The following is a 21,866-nucleotide window of genomic DNA, read 5'->3' as shown; positions in this document are numbered from 1 at the left end:
ATAAAAACTCGATATGTGGTAATAAACTGCTATTTGAAACCACAGAAGGGCTCAGAAGGGAAGGAGCGCCATTTGGATTTTGGAGCGCAGATTTTGCTGGATTGGTTTTCAGTGCCATGTCGGGTTTGCAGTGCATTGGAGGGACCAAAACAGTTGAAACCCCCCAAGAGTGACCCCATTTGAGAAACTATATCCCTCAAGGAACTTTTCTAGGGGTATAGTTAGCATTGTGGCACACAGTTTTTTTGCATAATTTAGTGGAATTAGGCCGAGAAAATGAATATCAACATTTTTGTCCACTAAAATGTTGAATTTTTTCATTTCACAAGGGATGAAGGAGAAAAAGCACCTCAACATTTGTAACGCAATCTCTCCAGAGTATGACAATACCCCACATGTGGTAATAATTGTTTTTTTTATTACAAACTAATTAACCTTTGAAGGACTGATCCTTTTTTGCTTTTCCATTTTAGTTTTTCACTCCCCGCCTTCCAAAAGCCATAACTTTTTTGCTTTTCCATCAATAGAATGGTGTGGGCTTATTTTTTGCGGGAAGAGTTGGGTTATAGAATTTCTATTGACACCATTTAAAGTACCATATAATGTACTGGGAAATGGAAAATAAAATTCTTTGTGGGGTGAAATTGGAAAAAACTGCGATTCCTCCATTGTTTTTTGGGTTTCGTTTTTCCGCTTTCACCGTGCGGTAAAAAAAGACAACTTAACTTTATTCTGCGGATCAATACGATTACGGTGATACCAAATGTACAGTATATTGTTTTTTATAGATTTTACTACTTTTACAAAGAATAAACTATTTGTTAAAAAAAAAGAAAAATTGTTTTGTATCAACACATTCTGAGAGCCATTATGCGTTATAAATGACAATTTTACTTTATTCTGCGGGTCGTATGATTACGGCGATACCATATGTATATAGAGGTTTTTTTTATGTTTTACTGCGTTTGCACAATAAAATCACTTGTTTATAAAATAATAAATTTTCTGTGTCGCCATATTCTGAGAGCCGTAACTTCTTTATTTTTTCAGTCAAAAAAGCTGTGTAAGGGCTTGTTTTTTGTGGGACGGGTTGTAGTTTTTATTGGTACTATTTTGGGGTACATGTGCCTTTTTGATCACTTTTTATTCTATATTTTGTGAGGGGTGGTGACCAAAAAAATAGGGATTCTGGCATTGTTTTTAGTTTATTTTTTTTCAGTGTTCACCGTGCGGGAAAAATATCATTATAGTTTTATAGTTTGGGTCGTTACGAACGCGGTGATACCAAATACCTGTACTGTTTTTAACGGTATAATTTTTTTCTTATAATAAAAGACTTATTATAGGGAAAAAACACGTCTTTTTTTTTCAATTCTTTATTTCGTTTTGAATATAAAAGGGAGGGAAGGGAGGGGATACAAAGAAAGGGGGGGTTGGGATAAAATGAAAAATTTCTTACAAACAACCAAAGTAAAGGAGAACATTTTTACACTTTTGTAAAACATTTTTATTTTATTAACTTTTTTTTTTAACTTTTTACACTTTTTTTTTAAACTGCAGCACTGATCGCTGCTAGAATACTTTACACTACCCAGTAGTGTAATGTATTCGAACTGTCAGTGGTCCTCATAGGCTTCCATACATGGCAGACCCGCAGGCCGTTGTCTGGCCTCCGGATGCCATCACAACCATCAGCAACCCCCACAATTGCATGGGGGCTGCCGATGTCCTACAAACATCCTAAATGTGGCGATCGCAATCGATCGCTGCATTTAAGGGGTTAATTGCCGCAATCAGCGGCGATGAGCCGCTGATCGGCAACAGTGGAATGTCAGCTGTCATGGATAGCTGACCTCCCGGTTCCCGATGCATACTGTCACCGCCACTGTCAACGACAGTGTGCATTGGGAACGACACAGTGACTTCCTGTCACTCAGACAGGAAGCCTATCAGGAGGCTGGTCCTGATAGGCTTCCGTACATGGCAGACACGGAGGCCATTGGATGGCCTCCGGTCGCCATGCTAGCCATCGGCAAACCTCGCGATTCCATTGTGAGGTCTGCCGATGTTCTAGAAACCCCTAAAATGTGGCGATTGCAATAGATTGCCGCATTTAAGGGGTTAATTGCCAAAATCAGCGGCTCGCTGATCGGAATCAGTGGAGTGTCAGCTGTTGGGGACAGCTGTCCTCCCGGTTCCCGGTGTACAGTGTCGCCGATAGTGTGCACCAGAGCCGCTGATCGGCAACAGTGGAATGTAAGCTGTCATAGATAGCTGACCTCCCGGTTCCCGATGCATACTGTCACCTCCACTGTCAACGACAGTGTGCATTGGGAATGACACAGTGACTTCCTGTCACTCAGGCAGGAAGCCTATCAGGAGGCTGGTCCTGATAGGCTTCCGTACATGGCAGACACGGAGGCCATTGGATGGCCTCCGGTCGCCATGCTAGCCATCGGCAAACCTCGCGATTCCATTGTGAGGTGTGCCGATGTTCTAGAAACCCCTAAAATGCGGCGATTGCAATAGATTGCCGCATTTAAGTGGTTAATTGCCGAAATCAGCGGCTCGCTGATCGGCATCAGTGGAGTGTCAGCTGTTGGGGACAGCTGTCCTCCCGGTTCCCGGTGTACAGTGTCGCCGATAGTGTGCACCAGGAACCACGCAGTAACTGTACGTCCTCGTGCACTAAGACACTGGTCACAAGGACGTCCAGTTGCGTTTTGGTGCGCCTAGGGGTTAAATAGCAAATTCTATTATTTGAATTAAAGGGCTTAGGGTTATTGTTGTATATGATCTTTGCTATTAATATTTGCAGCCAGTAAACCATTTTTTTTATATAAGGTCGACATAATAATAGTAATAATAATAAAATTACAATTTATATAGCGTCAACATATGCTGCAGTAGTCTGAAATTTAGGCAAACATACAAAATGGCAAATAATGAAACCAAATGAACATCAACAAACAATGAGACAAAAGGAGAGGGGAGCATACTGCGCAAAATGATGAGTGGAGAGACAATATAGGTGTAAAGTGTTAATTCTGTATAGTAGACCAGTCATATGTATGTACAATAAGGGAATATAAAAAAAAGCTGCATGAAGCAATGAACTAGCCAGCATCTAAACCAAATGAAAAGAAACAATGTTCTGCTACATTCAGGAGGGTTCACGATAAATAATTCGAGTATGACTGGTAGCAATATAGATACCTAGGTAGAGGCAGTAACATTTTTGTAATGGAACACTAGCAGACTAGAGGATTTTCCAGGCTAATATACAATTACGGGAAAATTAGATTCTGGGTCATGACCTTCCTGAGGTTCTCCTTAATCATCTGTAGACCTTCTGAATGACCTTTAAAGTCATCAATGACATGACGCTGTAAGAAGGTGGGCGTGACCTCCATTCTTTAAGGGTCACAGGTATTTGTGTTTGCATCTTGTGCCAGAATTTGATATATTTATGTTTTGCACTGTTCCTTCAAATATGCCATATGTTTTTTGTTTGTTTTTTAACAATTTTTTTTATTGAAGAATTTTCAAACAGATTTAGGTTTGTCGGGAAAACAGAAGGGAAGAAGGGAGGGGGAACAATATAATACAGTAAATGCATTCAAAGATCATGTAAATGTCTAGTACGAAATAAGACAATATCAAATAGTAGACCAATCTAGTCAAACAATACAAATAGAGGGGGAGAGGGAGAGAGGGGGAGGAAAAAAGAGAACAAGATAACTTTCCTTTTTAGCTCGTTGTGCTTGTGAAAGAAACAATGTAGACGAAACACTCACATTTTGTATTATAAACAATCTCCCATTCCCTAGTGAAGTATACAGAACATAAGCGGGGATGGAGATGCCCGTAGGAACCAGCCCACCGCACATCACCACCCCCGTCATAACAGAGCCCATCACATGTAGGAGGAGAGGATGAGAAAGAAATGGAGAGTAAGCATGGTTCTCGACAACACCAAAAAAACACCAGTATCCAGACCATATCTTATAAGGTGTATTCCCCAGGAGCACCTGTTCTTCGAATCAGACAGTTGATTCAAAGCAATTCTTTATTCATAACTGAATGTTTTGTGGAAGCAATGAAATTAAAGTGTCCCATGTATCAAAAAATTGGTGAACCTGTAATTCCTTATGGAGAGAAGCTTCTACCCAGTCCATTTTTAGTAGACAGTGGGGGAACATCTGTGAGTCTCAGTTTCCATATACCCAAACACCATCCACAAAGCAGTATCAGGGACAAAGGTTATGAGGTGAGTACTAGTGAATGTGCGTATGCGGGACCTAAATGTATGAATGAGAGGGCATGACCATAAACAATGGTAGAGGTTGGAATCAGGCAACGTGATGTATCATAGATACCAATTTTATGACCCACAAGCGGGGTCAAGTTTGACCTGTGGGCAATTTTAAGTCGCATTTCCAGGAAGCGTGCCGAGGGAAGAAATTTGTGTGCCGGTTCTAAAGCCGCTAGTATGGTAATGTGGATTAGGGTCCGATCATCATTCGGCCATTTAGTTAGAGGAGTCTGGGTTTGCGAGTAGTCCAGGGGAATGTGAAGGAATAGGTCATTTTTAGATATTTGACCCTTTAAAAAGTTTTGACGGGAGAATTTTAGGAGCAAGTAAGGATTCCATTCCAGGTCTTGTAGTTGCAGTAAAACCTTTTTTATATAGCTTTCGACTTGCAGATAGCTAAAATTGTCAACAAGGAGATCGGGTTATTTAGAATGGAGTTCTGAAACTGAAAGAATACTGTGGTATTCCAGATGTATGAGCTGGTTTATGGAGGTGATTCCTAATGTGTGCCATCTACGGAAGATTGCCCGTGGGTTACCATCCTGAAAGTGGGGATTACAGATTAATGGTAAATGGAGAGATATCAGAGGGGAAAGCTGGAGATGGTGCCTAATTATCTGCCACGCTTTCCAAGTGGTGAAAAGTAGAGGATTGGCTCTTGTTTCGGTAGATAAACCCTCCTATGGGAGGTGCAGGAGACCTGACAAAGCTCCTCCCGAAAATAATCCGGAATTCAGAGAAATTGAGGTGTAATTAGAGGTGTTCCGAAGCCAGTCTGAGACATAGCGGAACAGGGTCGCTAGGTTATAGTGTCTAATGTTGGGGAAATTAATGCCCCCACTGGATGTAGGTTGTTGTAAAATCTTGAAGGCTATGCGGGAGCTGGATCCCCCACACACACAGAAAGGCACTATAGAAGTAGTTAATATGTTTTTCATCTTTTGGGGTGAGATATTTTGGAAGGATGAGGAAGATATAGAGAAGACGAGTGAAGTGTTTCCAATTAGAGATAGTCTTTTTTTAGTTCCTCGATATAGTGTGAGATATTAATTCTGTAGAGTTTAGCAGGGTGTCTGGAGATCTGGACTCCTAAGTATTTAATTGCATGAGCATTTCAGCGGAACGGAAAGACGGATGCCCAGAGGGGTTTAGAGGTTCCTTTTAAAAAGTAACGTTTCCGTTTTATCCACATTTAGAGAATATCACAACAGTCGACCCACCTGGTCAAGTTTTCAAGGAGAGGAGATAATACCCGTTTAAGGTCCAAGACGACGAACAGGATATCATCCGCAAAAGTGCCCATTTTTGGTTCTAAGTCCCGCATGATAAGACCCTGGAAAGTCGAGGTCTAGGAAAGGTGACGTAGAAGGGGGTCTATAGAGAGATTAAATAAAAGGGGAGAGAGGGAGCACCCATGCTTGGTACCCCTAAAAATATTGATAGGGGGAGAGTTATACCCATTGACCGCCACACAGGTCGCCGCACCATAACGAAGGAACTGGATGAATTGGGTAAAAATCGGACTCAGCCACGTACGGACCAGCACCTCTTCAAGAAAAGGCCATGCCACCATGTAAAACGCTTTCTCAGGGTCGAGACTCATTAACATGGTTACTGGTTGTGCTGGGTCCTGTGCCAGGACAGTAGCAGCAATAGCAGATCTGATATTTTTTATACATGTTCTACCTCGCGTGAAACCAGTTTGAGTATCAGATAGAAGACCAGGAAGGAAGATTTGCAGCTTTTTTGCCAATATTTGGGCCAAAAGCTTATAGTCATGGTTAAGCAATGATATAAGACGGTATGATTGAGTCAGAGAGAGATCTTTGTTCGGTTTAGGCAAAAGCACTGTGTGTGATTCTGTGAAGTGGTCAATGGGTATGGAGTGTAGAAACACTGTATTGTATAAATTGGTCAGAACAGGGATAATCTGGGGTGCAAGGATTTTATAATATTCTGCAGAAAGTCCATCTGGACCCGGCGTTTTCCCATTAGAGGCTGTCGATAGCTCGTCTCACCTCTTCCTCTTGTATTTCTGAGTTCAATAGAGACTGTTGTTCTACCGAAGGTGAGGGCAAATTAACCGTGTCCAGAAAGGAGTTAATATCTTGGGGAGATGCCGGGGCTGCTCTATATAGATATTTTGTAATAATCTGTAAAAATTCTTGCTATTTCAGAGGGGTCAGTAGAAACAGCACCTGTAAGAGAATTACGTAAGAACAAAATAGGTTTATAGGGGTGTCTCTGCTTTGTGAGGGTCGCAAGTGGTATACCAGTCTTATTGCCCCATATATAACATTTATTACCCGTGGATTTAACCTGCCATGTGATTCGGAGCGGATAAAGGCGTCTAACAAATGTTTAGCAGTTTGGTAAATCTGTTGGTAAAGTGGGGTGGAATCATCTATGTACGTTCGTTGGGCTATCAGCAGATCCTTATATAAAGCAACAAAACGTTTTTTCCAAATTTTCCGCTTACGTGACAAATATCCTATACTATTCCCTCACATCACTGCCTTTGACGCTGCCCACAATAGTGGCATGTCGTCCACATGAGGAGTTATCATCCAAGTAGTTACCCCAGTGCAGACGGAGATATTGTTTGAATTCCTCAGATTCTGCCAAGTAAGCGGGAAACCACCATATTCTAGTCTTTGGTGAGGAACGAGAGAGTGATAATGACATAGTGATCGGGGCATGGTCAGATATGGTGAAGGGGCATGTCCAGGATGAAAAGTAAGAGTCGAACAAGGATGTTGAGATCAAAGTAATCTATGCGTGAAAAAGAATTGTGGGCAACCGAGTGACAGATGTATTCATGTGCTCCCTCATCCAACAGTCTCCAGGGATCACATACGTTGAGCGAATCCATGAAGAGAGCAAAAGAGGAGGTGGCAGCCTGGGATTGGGGGGGGGGGCTATTTAGGATGGGATATTGTACCAAGTTAAAATCACCCCCCGATAATTAGGCTATGTCTAGGAAGACTTAGTATTAGTTTGAGAACTTCTGGATAAAACACCTGTTGGTCATGATTTGGAGCATAGATATTAACCCAGAGATAAGGGATATCATCTATAGTCACATGTAAAATCTGATATTTACCCAGGCTGTCACTTATCGAACTTTCCAATGCATACCGTAGGCCCTTTCTAAATAGGATTGCCACCCCCCTTGAAGAAGAAGAATGTGAAGCTGAATAGCAGTCCAATAACCAGGGAGCCATCAATTTGCTCTGTGTGCCCGATCTCCATTGAGTCTCCGGTAAAAAAAGAATATCGGGGGAGAGCCTTTTAAGGAGATTGAGCACCTTTTTCCTCTTCAAGGGTGTGTTTAAGCCATCCACATTCCAGGAGAGGAATCGGATAAGGGGAGAGGATTGATATGTGTCAGGAAAGTTTGCATGAGGGGTACTCATCCCGTGTCTCAAACGTGGATCCTGATCAAGTTGCGAAGTACCCCGCGCGCACAGCCTAGTCCCAATGGTGTGTGTAGTGGAAAGAACCACGCCTTTAGTCATCTTCAAGAGAAAGGAATTTAGCACAAGCGAGAATGTTAAACACAAAATAAACAGGTAAACAGTGTTGATGGGGAACCCGGACTTGGGCAACAACATATTCATCATCAAAAAGAGAGAAAAACTGCAAGTAACAATTTCAAGCTATGCAAATAATAAGCACATGTCCATATGCCAAGTAGTTGAGCATTCCCCTTCCAGAGATGTGATTCACTCTGCACCGTTTTCCTCCAGGCGAAGGCTCCTCCTGGCCTGCGCAGGGTCCCCAAAAATGAATGTGTGGTCACCATCCTGCACCTTCAATTTGACTGGGTACAGGAGTTGGAACCGAGTGTTCCAATCCTTTCATATAGTAAACGGCAAACTGGGGCAAAAGCTTTTTGTTTTTGAGCAACCACAGCTGAGTTGTCCTGGAAGATTAGGATTTTAGAGTCATTGATAAGTAAGTCCCTCTGTCTGTAAGCTCTTAGAACTTTCTCCTTAATAGCCCAGTGGAAGTATTTGGCAATCACCGGGCGAGGTCTGTGATATACTGCATTTCGTCCAGTTCTAGGAGGGCCAAATCTGTGTGCCCTTTCTATCATCAGTGGGTCACCACCAAGCTCGACGTTTAGAGCACGAGGGAGGTCTTTACAGAGATAGTCCAGCAGTTGTTCACCAGTTACCTTCTCTGGGATGCCAACGAAACGTAGATTGTTGCGTCTATTCCTGTTCTACGGGTCGTCCAGCTTGTCTCTTAAACCTTGGTTAGAGGCTGGGGTTTGACGTACAGTTTCCTCCAAAGTGGACAATGAAGTGTCTGATGTTACAAATCTCATTTCCAAGTCAGCAATCATTTGGGAGTGCGATGTAATTTGTGCCAAAACTGCATTAATGGAAGTGTGCAGCACCTCTAGTCTTTTGTCAAAAAGCGTCAACAATGTTTTAGAGACCACTTGAGCAACCAGGGTGGCTTGTTGGTGTAACGTCTATGGCCGCCGCCCATCGTTCTGACTTACCCTCCGACGGCCGCAGCCATGGACATGTGAGTTCCCTGCAGCGTCTTCCGCCTGTGAGACGCCGGAACTCACTTCCTGGATTTGAGACTGTCTCCCACAGGGCGCGCGCGCCCGCGCGTGCGCGGCCTTAAAGGGCCAGTGCGCGCACAATTGCAGGAAATCTGCAATCAAGTCCAGAGTGCTACTGGACTATAAAAAAGGCTCTGCCCTCTTGATCAGTGCCTGAGCGTTGTTGTGTACCTAAGTTTGTCTTGCAAATGGTCTCCTAGTGTTTTCCAATTCCCAGTGTTACCCGTTCCTGCTGCCTGTACCCTGTATCCTGTGCTACCGTGCCTCTGTGCCGTCTAGAGTCGAAGTCAAGTTGTGTCTTTTGCTGCATCTACTGCGTCACACCCCGCCGGGTGCCCGTCCACTGCCGGAGCCTTATCTTCAGTTATCTGAATTACCGCTACTGTCTGCATTGCTTCAGGTACCCTTTCTGGACTATAGACTTTGTACTATACCTGTTTGGCCAGCTGCTATCCCACTACGCGGTACGGCCCAGTGGGTCTACACCCCACGCCATGACAGTTGGTTGTTCATATCAGTGCTGTGTTGTGGACTATATTGAGGAGATAATCTTGGTGGCATAATATCCCCGCCCGACAGCAATTCTGGTGAGAACTGTGATCGTGATGAAGAGGCTTTGGCGGATGAAGATTTGGGAGTCGTTTTGTCCCCTTTAGTGCTGCTTTTGGATTTTTGCATATCGAGAAGATGGGAAGAGTCAGACGACAGTGATATCTGAGAGCGAGTGGATCTCCCTTCGTCAGCTATTTGTCGATGTCACAGTCCTCAAACCGTGGTGGGAAGGGAGTGCGCCAGGGGGGCACTGTGGGTGTAGACAGGGGGTTATGACGGGGAAGCAATCCAGTGATGTTTCACATAATCATTGAGGCATTAGGAACAGAGTGCCTCAGTACTAAGCATGTGAGATCATACAGAAGAGCAGTGCAATTCTAACAATGGGTTGTAGTAATAAAAATAAAAATATACGTTTAACAGCGTCCCACGCCTCCAGAAGATCGTGTATATAGGAGTCACAAGACTATACAACCTCTGTATGAGAGGTGTTTCCCAAAAATTAAACAAAAAAAACCCAACCAAGATCTTTAAGCGTCCCAGCACTGGGTTCCCCAGAGTCGTGATATGGACCGTGCGGGTTAGGCAGAGATACGAGTTCCTGGAGTGCAGATTTGGATAGGGGTAAAATGGCGGGCCTCCGCTGTCACTGCTTAGACCCAAGATGTCAGGGGCACAGAGTGGGGGTTTGTCTGTGTGTCAAAGCCTCCGGCCTGTGTTTGTGTGGTTCGGGGGGTGGAGTGGGGTGTCCTGCTAACCTGGAGTACGGTGTTCATCGCGGTAGTGCAGGCCCAGGTGATATTGTCAGCCGGCGAAGATCCCCAAGATGGCTGCGTCGGGAAGCAGGGAGACTGACGTCCACTGGCTGGTATGATTGTGTGGCCTGGGAGATAGAGTGGGAGTTCCCACTCACCTGGAGGTCAATGTTTACCTCAGAGTTACAGGCCTCGGCGTTGTCATCAGTCGGCGGGGATTGCTTAAAATGGCGGTGGCTGGGGTCGGTCAACGCGTTCCAGCGTTACACTGCCCAGGACTCTGGGGAGATTTAAAAAAATGGAGAGCTCCTCTAGGATGGTCAGTCCCTGTGAATACAGGGAAGGCACTGGCGACTGGTTAGCGGGCGTGATTGCGGCAATGCGCCACGGAGTTTAGCTTGCCGTGAGGGAGCTCCTTCTAAAAGTGGCCATCCATGATGCCCCGCCCCCGGAAGGTATATGAAATATGTCGTGTGTTGACTGCTTGCCCTTCCCAGGAGTGCAGTTCAGGTGGAGGATATATATTCACTGTGTTTGTTTTTAACAGGTTCAAGCAATGATGGCTTGCTACAGTGGCTTCAAATTGTTTTGCTTCAGGAGAAGTAACCCAGTCCCCATCTTAGTTAATATGTTGGCTGCGCCATAACAGCATTGGAAATGTGATACACCGTGTCTATACTGCATCCTCGTGCTGGGGGCAGTGCTTAGCACATAATAGGCAACTGTTTCCACCAAGAAAATGAGCTGCTGTGCTGTGAGCTGCTGATTGGTGCCAAGTAGCGCAAGTGAGGGTCCTGAGAGCTAGTGGGTTTGGAACATCACTGGGTTACGGGCAGGAGTCTCCTCATGCATGTTCCACTGTTGGTCAGGTGTGGTAGGTGCTTCCTCGTGCGAGACAGCGTGATCGGCTCCAGACAGTGGCAGGAGCCTCTGCGCAATAAGCAACCAAGCCAGGAAGGTCAGCAAGCATCTGTGATCTTAAGAAGACATTACCCCTGAATTCGGGAGGAGGGCACGCGACTCTGTCCTACTGAGTGGTGAGCCACTAGTTTGTAATGTTGCTAAAAGACTGTGCCTTACTGCTGAGAAGTGTTGTGTTTTGCCTGCTGTGGTTGTGTGAGTCAACATTGACCTGAGTAAGAGACAATGTTTTGCAATCACTCCCGGCCTCCATACCATCTTTTCTATGACTACCCTGCACATTGGCCTTACAACACCCAGCCATGCCTTACAATACAACACTTTAGAAGATTTTCTTTTATGTTTGGATCCTTTTCTGGGCATTGTGGCATTTCACATTACAACTGAATTTGGGATTATTATAAATGTGTATGCAGGACAGGGGAGAGTTATGGCAATTTGGAAACAAAATGAAGGCCAACACCTGGGCTTCACGAAGATCTTCTGAATTAAACTTAGATCTAAATTTGATTCAGTAGAACCATGTGGGTTCCAGGCATTGCAGCCCTAACACCCTAACTAGGAATTCTCTAAATGACTGAAATATTTTACTGCTTTTGTTGCTCTATGATACAATCCGACTATCTGATGAAGGTCTTATTTGACTGAAACATTATACTGTGGATTGTTTGAAATAATTCTTATTGCAAAAGCAAAAACAAATGAGTGGCAGGTTGTATTTTTACATAACCATAGAGGAATATATAAATTGTATCACAAATCATAATATTGAAGATATCATTCACTATTTGTTATATGAATATTTGCACAACTAATGTGTTACATTGCATATAGTTTCTGTGTCACTCAACGATTTTTTTTTTATTTGTACTATAAAATATGGAGTATTACATTGCTGTTGCTTGTGTACCACTAGGACACAGTAAGTAATTGAGTCAAACAAGTACATAAAGCACAGTGAAAGGCATGGCTTCTTACCTTGTTGGTGTAGAATGTATCATATCAGATACCTTCTGCATGTAATCTGTAGCTAATACAACAACTTCTTCATCTTCAGAAAAGTTTTCATGAAATATCCTGTCCAAGAGACGTTTCCATTTAATCTGAAGTGTGCAATAAAATAAGACATGGTAAAAGAAAATATAATATTGTTTTTTCCAGTAAGTTGTGCGCATACAGTAAATTTGAAAGCCCATCAATCCTATTTTAACTTTTTAAAGGGGTCGCCCACTTTGGAAAACACATTTTTAAATACCCTTTTAAGGCATTCTGGGTTAATAGGGAGTAGTCCCTCATACCTCCGTCAATTAGCTGAAGAGAAGAGTAGTTACAAAAGGCTTGTGTTATAGGAACAGTGAGAACTATATGATACTTTTGAAGGCCTTAGTCTCCTTCATTTGACTCGTCTAGTTAGATATACATGTATAGAAAGTTTTCTAAGGCTCTATTCAAACTTCCATTGAAGAGGTCCACTTCACTTCTTTTTTTCTTTTAATTGAATCTGGCACCATGATTAGCTGATCGACGTGGGTCCAGCTTCTCTAACCCTGGCAATAAGCTATTATTGTCTGTTGCTGGAGAAATATAACATTACATGCTTAGAAGTGTCGGGTCCGCCAGTACAGGAACCACTCTTATAGCAGCTAAAATGGAGAGTACAGCTCTCAGTATAATATATAAAAGCCTTAAAAGAATTGTCAATCCTTACATCACCCTCTCTACAACAAATCCTTTTACTTTGGACTCACCCAGTACTATGTACTTTAGCACTTCTTTTATGTAGAATAGTTTGTAATAACTCATACTCACATATGGCGCAATTTGTTGCAGTTGAGATATGGTGACCTTGTTGTACAGAGTGCTGATGTCACGCCGGATGTCATCGAATTCTGAGATTGTGATCTTAAGAGTAAAAATTATATAAAAGTAAGTGACAATGGAACAAGACTGTGTAATAGTTGTTAAGAGTGACTGATAGAAAAAAGCTACTCTTTCTATGGTATAATTAGTTAACAGAGGTGGCGATTTACTATGTAAAAAACCTACAATATTGAAAGGATTAAAATTTCAAGCTATAACGTCTGGCATAGACACTTACATTGGCAAGATCCTGTTCTAGTAGCAGAATTTCCTGGGCTTTTTTTTGCACATTATCAACTCCCAGGAGGCTTAGGATCTTCTGCATGAACTCTTTGTAAGCTACCAAAATCTGTGGCGAGTAAAAAAAATTGTGTTCTCACTTTTTCATTGTAAGTATGATATACAGTGTTCTCATTATCATATCACATCATCCATTTATACTAAATAAGTTATTTTTGCTACATATCTTATAGGCTGGTCATAAACATAACGCTGTTGTTAATGGTATAATGAAGGATTTCACAACTGTTAGCCTCATTTATTACAGTTGTCTATGGTACTAAAAACGATTTATTGTAGCTCATGGAAATCTGATTTGGAAGCACGTGCTTCAGAAATGCTCTTAGTTGATAGGGGTTAATTTTAGAGATGTAAATTTACAATATAGATTACTTTACTACAGTCTAACAAGCATACATGTGAGACAATACAAATGCATGACATATTCTATGGGAAGAGTCAGTGATATCATAAGAGTATGCCCCTTTCTGAACACTTGTACGGGCATCTTTACCTCTGTGCTCAGCTTTAATGCTTGTTTACACAAGCCAATAATCATTATAATTTGCTAATTTCTGAGCGATACAACGATAATTGTCCAGTACAAGTAAAGAGTAAGATCAATGATAAACGATAAAACTCCTCAATGAACATGATCAATTGCGATGCCATACATTACCGTTATTGGCACCGTTATTGCCACGATTGGTAAATGAAATGTCGCAACATTGATGTAAATATGATAACTGTAAAGGATCTGCCAGGCACAGCTTCGGGGTTAACGCCCATAGTCTTCACCTGAGTCTATGTCTCTGAGACTGACTCCAGCTTCCACCACCCTGGCTTACAGGCTTAGGAGTGGGAGAGCCTATCGCAGCCTGGCCAGACTCAGCTAGCTCCCGCCCTCTGTCTATTTATACCTGCCTTTCCTCTTCCTCCTTGCTTGTGATTCTTTCCGTGTGGTTTCCTGGCCCAGCTACAGCTCCTACTATTTGATCCTGCTCCATATTGACCCTGGCTTACTGACTACTCTCCTGCTCTGCATTTGGTACCTCGTGCTCTCCTGGTTTGACTTGGCTCGTTCACCACTCTGGTTGCTCACGGTGTTGCCGTGGGCAACTGCCCCTTTCCCTTTGCTTTGTATTCCCTTGTATGTTTGTCTCGTGCACTTACTGAGAGTAGGGACCGCCGCCCAGTTGTACCCCGTCGCCTAGGGCGGGTCGTTGCAAGTAGGCAGGGACAGAGTGGCGGGTAGATTAGGGCTCACTTGTTCGTTTCCCTACCCCCGTCGTTACTTAATCACAAGCCCATACCTAGTCTACCCTGGTCCCTGTCACTACTATGGACCCCCTTGAGACCCTGGCTCAGCAAATGCAGGGTCTCTCCCTACAAGTCCAGGCCCTGGCTCAGAGGGTCAACCAGCCTGATGCTACCATGGTAGTCCCCCTCAACTCACCTCTTGAACCCCACCTCAAGTTGCCCGACCGGTTCTCAGGGGACCGGGGGGCTTTTCTCTCCTTTCGGAAGAGTTGTAGGCTTTACTTTCGCTTAAAGCCTCATTCCTCAGGTTCTGAGAACCAGCGGGTGGGTATAATTATGTCCCAGCTCCAGGAAGGGCCCCAAGAGTGGGCCTTCTCCTTGGCTCCTGACGCCCCTGAACTTTCCTCCGTTGATCGTTTCTTTTCTGCTCTCGGACTCATTTATGACGAGACTGACAGGACTGCCTTTGCCGAGAGTCAGCTGGTGACCTTACGTCAGGGTAAGAGACCTGTTGAGGAGTATTGTTCTGACTTTAGGAAGTGGTGCGTAGCTTCTCGGTGGAATGACCCTGCCTTAAGGTGCCAGTTTAGGTTGGGTCTGTTGAATGCCCTGAAAGACCTGCTAGTTAGCTATCCCTCTTGTGACTCCCTAGACCAGGTTATGGCTTTAGCGGTACGACTTGACCGACGTCTCAGGGAACGAAAACGTGAACGTTTATGTGTTTTCTCCTCCGACTCCCCCATGATGCCTTCCGAGGTTCCGTTGCTTCGTTCCTCCCCGGAAGACTCAGAGGTACCTATGCAACTCTTGGCCTCCGTGTCCCCCCAACAATGTAGAGATTTCCGCAGGAAGAATGGTCTCTGCTTCTACTGTGGGGATGACAAGCATCAAGTGAACAACTGTCCTAAGCGTAAGAATGCAGCCGGAGAACTTCCGCGCCTAAGTGATCATCGGGGAGGTCACTTGGGCGCACAGGTATTTCCCGTAAATATGAAACGTAATAAAATCTTGCTTCCCTTTCAGGTCTCTTTTGGTGGTAGGTCTGCTACCGGCAGTGCCTTCGTGGATTCAGGGTCCTCTGCTAATATCATGTCTGTGGAATTTGCTATGTCTCTTGCTATGCCTTTGATTGATTTGCCTAAACCTGTCCCGGTAGTGGGTATCGACTCCACTCCTCTTGCTAATGGTTATTTTACACAGCATACCCCTGTTTTTGAACTCCTTGTTGGATCCATCCATTTGGAGCAGTGCTCTGTACTGTTGATGCAGGGATTTTCGTCCGATTTGGTTTTAGGCCTTCCCTGGTTGCAGTTGCATAATCCCACGTTTGACTGGAATACTGGGGAGCTTACCAAATGGGGTAATGAATGTTTGACGTCATGTTTTTCTGTTAATTCTATTTCTCCCCCTGAGGAGGTGAACACGCTACCTGAGTTTGTTCAGGACTTCGCTGATGTTTTCTCTAAGGAGGCCTCCGAAGTGTTACCTCCTCATAGAGAATACGATTGCGCTATCGAATTGGTACCAGGTGCTAAGCTTCCTAAGGGTAGGATATTTAATCTTTCTTGTCCCGAACGTGAAGCCATGAGAGAGTATATCCATGAATGCCTGGCCAAGGGTTACATTCGCCCCTCTACTTCTCCGGTAGGTGCTGGCTTCTTCTTCGTAGGGAAGAAGGATTGTGGTCTTAGGCCATGCATTGACTACCGTAACCTGAATAAGGTCACTGTAAGGAACCAGTATCCCTTTCCTTTGATTCCTGATCTCTTTAATCAGGTTCAGGGGGCCCAATGGTTCTCTAAGTTTGATCTACGGGGGGCGTATAACCTTATCCGCATCAAAGAGGGGGATGAGTGGAAGACTGCGTTTAACACACCCGAAGGTCATTTCGAATACCTGGTCATGCCCTTTGGGTTGTGTAATGCTCCGGCGGTCTTCCAGAATTTCATAAATGAGATTTTGAGAGATTACCTGGGGATATTTCTTGTAGTGTACCTTGATGACATACTGGTGTTTTCCAAGGACTGGTCCTCCCACATTGAGCATGTCAGGAAGGTGCTCCAGGTCCTTCGGGAAAACAAACTGTTTGCTAAAACCGAAAAATGTGTGTTTGGGGTACAGGAGATACCATTTTTGGGTCAAATACTAACTCCTCATGAATTCCGCATGGACCCCGCCAAGGTTCAGGCTGTGGCGGAATGGGTCCAACCTGCCTCCCTGAAGGCGTTACAGTGTTTTTTGGGGTTCGCTAATTATTACAGATGATTTATTGCTAACTTCTCGGTCATCGCTAAGCCTCTTACGGACCTCACTCGCAAAGGTGCTGATCTCCTCCACTGGCCTCCTGAGGCTGTCCAGGCTTTTGAGGTCCTTAAGAAGTGCTTTATCTCGGCCCCAGTGCTGGTTCAGCCCAACCAAATGGAGCCATTTATCGCGGAAGTTGACGCATCCGAGGTGGGAGTGGGGGCTGTCTTGTCCCAGGGTACCAGGTCCCTCACCCATCTCTGCCCCTGTGCCTACTTCTCCAGGAAGTTTTCGCCCACTGAGAGTAACTATGATATTGGCAACCGCGAACTCTTAGCCATTAAATGGGCATTTGAAGAGTGGCGCCACTTCCTGTAGGGGGCTAGGCACCAGGTAACGGTCCTTACCGACCACAAGAATCTGGTTTTCCTAGAATCTGCCCGGAGGCTAAACCCGAGACAAGCTCGATGGGCGCTATTTTTTACCAGATTCAACTTTTTGGTTACCTATAGGGCTGGGTCTAAAAATATTAAGGCCGATGCACTGTCGCGTAGCTTCATGGCCAGCCCTCCTTCGGAGGAAGATCCTGCTTGTATTTTGCCTCCCGGCATAATCATTTCTTCTATTGATTCTGATTTAGTCTCTGAAATTGCGGCTGATCAAGGTTCAGCTCCCGGGAACCTTCCTGAGGACAAGCTGTTTGTTCCCCTGCAGAAGCCTAAGGGTACTTAGGGAAAATCATGACTCCGCACTATCTGGTCATCCAGGCATCCTGGGTACCAAACACCTCATTGCCAGAAACTATTGGTGGCCTGGGTTGCCTAAAGACGTTAAGGCCTACGTCGCCGCTTGTGAGGTTTGTGCTAGGTCCAAGACTCCCAGGTCCCGACCAGCGGGCTTACTACGTTCGTTGCCCATTCCCCAGAGACCTTGGACACATATCTCCATGGATTTTATCACCGATTTGCCTCCATCCCAAGGCAAGTCGGTGGTGTGGGTGGTAGTAGACCGCTTCAGTAAGATGTGCCACTTTGTGCCCCTCAAGAAACTACCCAACGCCAAGACGTTAGCTACCTTGTTTGTCAAACACATCCTGCGTCTCCATGGGGTCCCTGTCAATATTGTTTCGGACAGAGGGGTACAATTTGTTTCTTTTTTTTGGAGAGCCTTCTGTAAAAATTTGGAGATTGATCTGTCCTTCTCCTCTGCCTTCCATCCTGAAACCAATTGCCAAACGGAGAGGACTAATCAATCTCTAGAACAATATTTAAGGTGTTTTATCTCTGACTGTCAATATGATTGGGTCTCATTCATTCCCCTCACTGAATTTTCCCTTAATAACCGGGTCAGTAACTCGTCAGGGGTCTCCCCCTTTTTCTGTAATTTTGGGTTTAATCCACGGTTCTCCTCCGTTTCACCTGGTAGTTCCAACAATCCCGAGGTAGAGGTCGTTCATCGGAAACTGTGCACAGTCTGGGCCCAGGTTCAGAAGAACCTAGAGGCGTCCCAGAACGTACAAAAAACTCAGGCTGATAGAAAACGTTCTGCTAACCCCTTGTTTATGGTCGGGGATCTGGTGTGGTTATCGTCTAGGAACTTGCGTCTTAAGGTCCCGTCCAAGAAGTTTGCTCCCCGGTTTATTGGGCCGTATAAGGTCATTGAAGTCCTCAATCCTGTCTCCTTCCGGCTGGAGTTACCCCCATCTTTTCGTATACACGACGTGTTTCATGCCTCCCTCCTTAAACGCTGCTCCCCGTCCTTGGCTCCCTCGAGGAATCCTCCTGTTCCCGTTCTCACCCCTGAGGGGGTGGAATTCGAGGTGGCCAAGATTGTGGACAGCAAGATGGTCCAAGGCTCCCTCCAGTACCTGGTCCATTGGAGAGGATACGGGCCTGAGGAGAGGACTTGGCTACCCGCCCGGGATGTTCACGCTGGGGTATTGGTCAGGAAGTTCCACCTTCGTTTCCCCAATAAACCAGGTCCACTTAGAAAGGGTCCGGTGGCCCCTCATAAAAGGGGGGGTACTGTAAAGGATCTGCCAGGCACGGCTTCGGGGTTAACGCCCATAGTTAATCAGTCTTCACCTGAGTCTATGTCTCTGAGACTGACTCCAGCTTCCACCACCCTGGCTTACAGGCTTAGGAGTGGGAGAGCCTATCGCAGCCTGGCCAGACTCAGCTAGCTCCCGCCCTCTGTCTATTTATACCTGACTTTCCTGTTCCTCCTTGCTTGTGATTCTTTCCGTGTGGTTTCCTGGCCCAGCCACAGCTCCTACTATTTGATCCTGCTCCATATTGACCCTGGCTTACTGACTACTCTCCTGCTCTGCGTTTGGTACCTCGTGCTCTCCTGGTTTGACTTGGCTCGTTCACCACTCTGGTTGTTCACGGTGTTGCCGTGGGCAACTGCCCCTTTCCCTTTGCTTTGTATTCCCTTGTATGTTTGTCTCGTGCACTTACTGAGCGTAGGGACCGCCGCCCAGTTGTACCCCGTCGCCTAGGGCGGGTCGTTGCAAGTAGGCAGGGACAGAGTGGCGGGTAGATTAGGGCTCACTTGTTCGTTTCCCTACCCCCGTCGTTACAATAACATTTGCTGCCTAACTCATTGGTCTAGGCAAATATGCCAATACTTACCTAGCGGGCTGTAGTTTCCTTTACATTGGCTTTGTGGATTGTCCTTATGAAAATGTCCATTGGATCCCTAGGAACTACTTTTTACACCACTGATTATTCATAATAGTGATTATCAGCCAAAATGCTTAAGCAGATCTGATTAGATCAATTGACCCTTTACGCAAATAAATGTAGATTGATATTAGTTATTAAAAAACACAATACTCTTTATGTCATACCTTTTCACTGTCTTCATCCTGTCCTAGGTAGAGTGTTCTCTCTGGCAGGGTTAGGCCATCCTGATCAATCTGTAAATGAAAAACACGAGAAGCAACTAAAGGCTCGAGATATCCATACACATATAACATTCTTTTCAAAGCGTCTCTTCACTCAAAAGGTAAAAATCTCAATATATTAGTACATCAGAAGTTAGTACTATAACCAAAGTTTAGTAATTGTGTTTATTTTACTTTCACAGATATTGGCATTTTTCTATTCCGTTGCATCAACCATTTTTGTAAAATTGGTAACAGGAATTTCAGTTAAATTTGTTGTCCCCATTGAATAAGCTTTTGAATAACCGATAGTAAAACTGCATTTTGGGCATTGATAGAATGTGTTTACAAAATGACAGTTGATTTAAAGGTAACAACCAATATGGCTGCACTTCCTGTGGTCACTTTTGCGCAATTAGCCACTGCAACTAAATAAAAATTGCCAATAAATGCCAGTAAAAAACCCAAACATAATAGCCAGAAAACACAATAGTCATTCTAACTTCTCTTCTGATTAACTATTATAAGGCTAATTATATATTTTTGGTGGAAATACTGTTTAAATTGGATAACTATTATGAAATTAAGTGGAAAGTTTAATTCAGAAAAATTTCCAGGTGAACATTCTTGAACACTGTCTGAGAAATATTGACCAGTGAAAATGAAATATTGTAACAGTTACATCAAAACATTCTAGGGTCAATCTTTAGGAAGAACAACGTGGGTAGAATCTTACTTACCAACAATATGTTTGTCTGTGGGGCCGTCCTGCAAACCAGACCACAAAAGTAGCGTGGTTTATGCTAATATGTATTAAAACAGTCGTATGTGGGCATTTTGAGGACATTCCTGGCCGGGGCTTTGGTATTGCTAGAACGTATGCTAGAGTAGGCCAAAGGAGCGGGATTTATGGGCTAGTAAAACAAAATTAGAAAAGGGGTATAATGGGATAGGGAAATTTATGTGAAATTTTTTTTGTTAGTGGCAGCAAAATTTTCTAGCCACTTTCATGATCTGTGTTATAAATGTATCTCATGGAAGACTGTAGAGGGTGGATAAGAAATGTTCTTCTAGATTAATATATTAAGAGGATTCTAATCACATTTGTGGATTGGTAGAATATTATGAAGTAGATAATTAATTATGGATGCTAAATACTCATGGCTGTGATATTTTTAACGCACCTTAATGTGTTTCTGATTATATAGAGGTACACGGTCTACTACTGTGTCTGGGTCTCGAAAGTGACAAAAAAATGTGCCACATTTTGTCAGTTTGGTGCAGTGGGGCTCAATTTTGATGATTGCACCTCACAAAACTCTTTAAAAGTGCCCCAGAAGGGGAGTGGTTTAGCGACAAAGGGCGTGACTTGTCAGATACGGGTGTGAACCAAAAGTGGGCCAAAGAAACTGGTACAAAATTCTGTTGACAAGCCAAAATGAAAAGTGGTATAAAAAATGAGAAATGTGTCCAATAGGTCATACAAGATGCTCCCAAATTATCATAAAGCGTGCACAACTGTTATAAATTTGACGCATTTTGTGTCTGCCCGGTTAACTCTTAGACAGCATTACTAAATGTGGGCCAGATTAATAGGGGCAACCATGAGAGAAAAACAAAATCGAGGTAAGCTCCATCACATGCTGTATTGGAGAAAATGTGTACAGGTTGAAACCAATAGGGACTCCATGTGTCACTGTACAGGGTCCATACAAACAGATTTGCTGCATGCATCTCGGGTTTTTATTACTTTTATGTAAATATAACAGAATTCTGAAATTGCCATGGAATTTGTGAAGCAATGTTTTGCAAATCTAAAATCTGAGGTCTGTGAATAAAAAAAGAAATTTATAATATATCATCTTATGAACGTCTTTTTTCCTGAGCTTTACCTGGCAAAATTTTGAGAATTCCATGCTTTTATTATTCCTGGACTATGAGCCATTATTTGCTATATAAAAGTATTACTGGATGAAACCTGCACATTCATGATGTCATGAAATATTTCTTTCTATAATTCAATCTCAAATGAAATAGATGAATAAATTGTAAATATGGTTGAATCACTGCAGATTCTCTCATAAACTTTTCCTGAACAAACACTTTGTCGTTAAATTTTGGGCTGTTCTTTTCCTTCTCCTGCTGCTACTTCTCATATTTCCCTGCTGGTGCCTAATTGACCCAGAATGCTTTGCAAGCAGTGGGGAGTCA

The 21,866-nt window shown here is 43.8% G+C and overlaps 1 protein-coding gene across 1 annotated transcript in view; it reads right to left on the bottom strand.

Moving 5' to 3' along the window:
• ECEL1 (endothelin converting enzyme like 1) overlaps positions 1-21,866 on the bottom strand; it is a 104,274-nt gene that overhangs the window by 44,549 nt on the left and 37,859 nt on the right. The window contains exons 3-6 of the mRNA XM_075864110.1: positions 19,620-19,688; positions 13,224-13,334; positions 12,935-13,027; positions 12,104-12,228 (exon numbers count right to left, since the gene is read on the bottom strand). Coding sequence (XP_075720225.1) covers positions 12,104-12,228; positions 12,935-13,027; positions 13,224-13,334; positions 19,620-19,688 — 398 coding nt within the window. The remainder of the gene's footprint in view (positions 1-12,103; positions 12,229-12,934; positions 13,028-13,223; positions 13,335-19,619; positions 19,689-21,866) is intronic.

Source organism: Rhinoderma darwinii, chromosome 4 (assembly GCF_050947455.1).
Source record: "Rhinoderma darwinii isolate aRhiDar2 chromosome 4, aRhiDar2.hap1, whole genome shotgun sequence".
Taxonomy (NCBI): domain Eukaryota; kingdom Metazoa; phylum Chordata; class Amphibia; order Anura; family Rhinodermatidae; genus Rhinoderma; species Rhinoderma darwinii.
The sequence above is the reverse complement of the archived record's forward strand: the minus strand, read 5'-3'. Positions and strand labels throughout refer to the sequence as shown.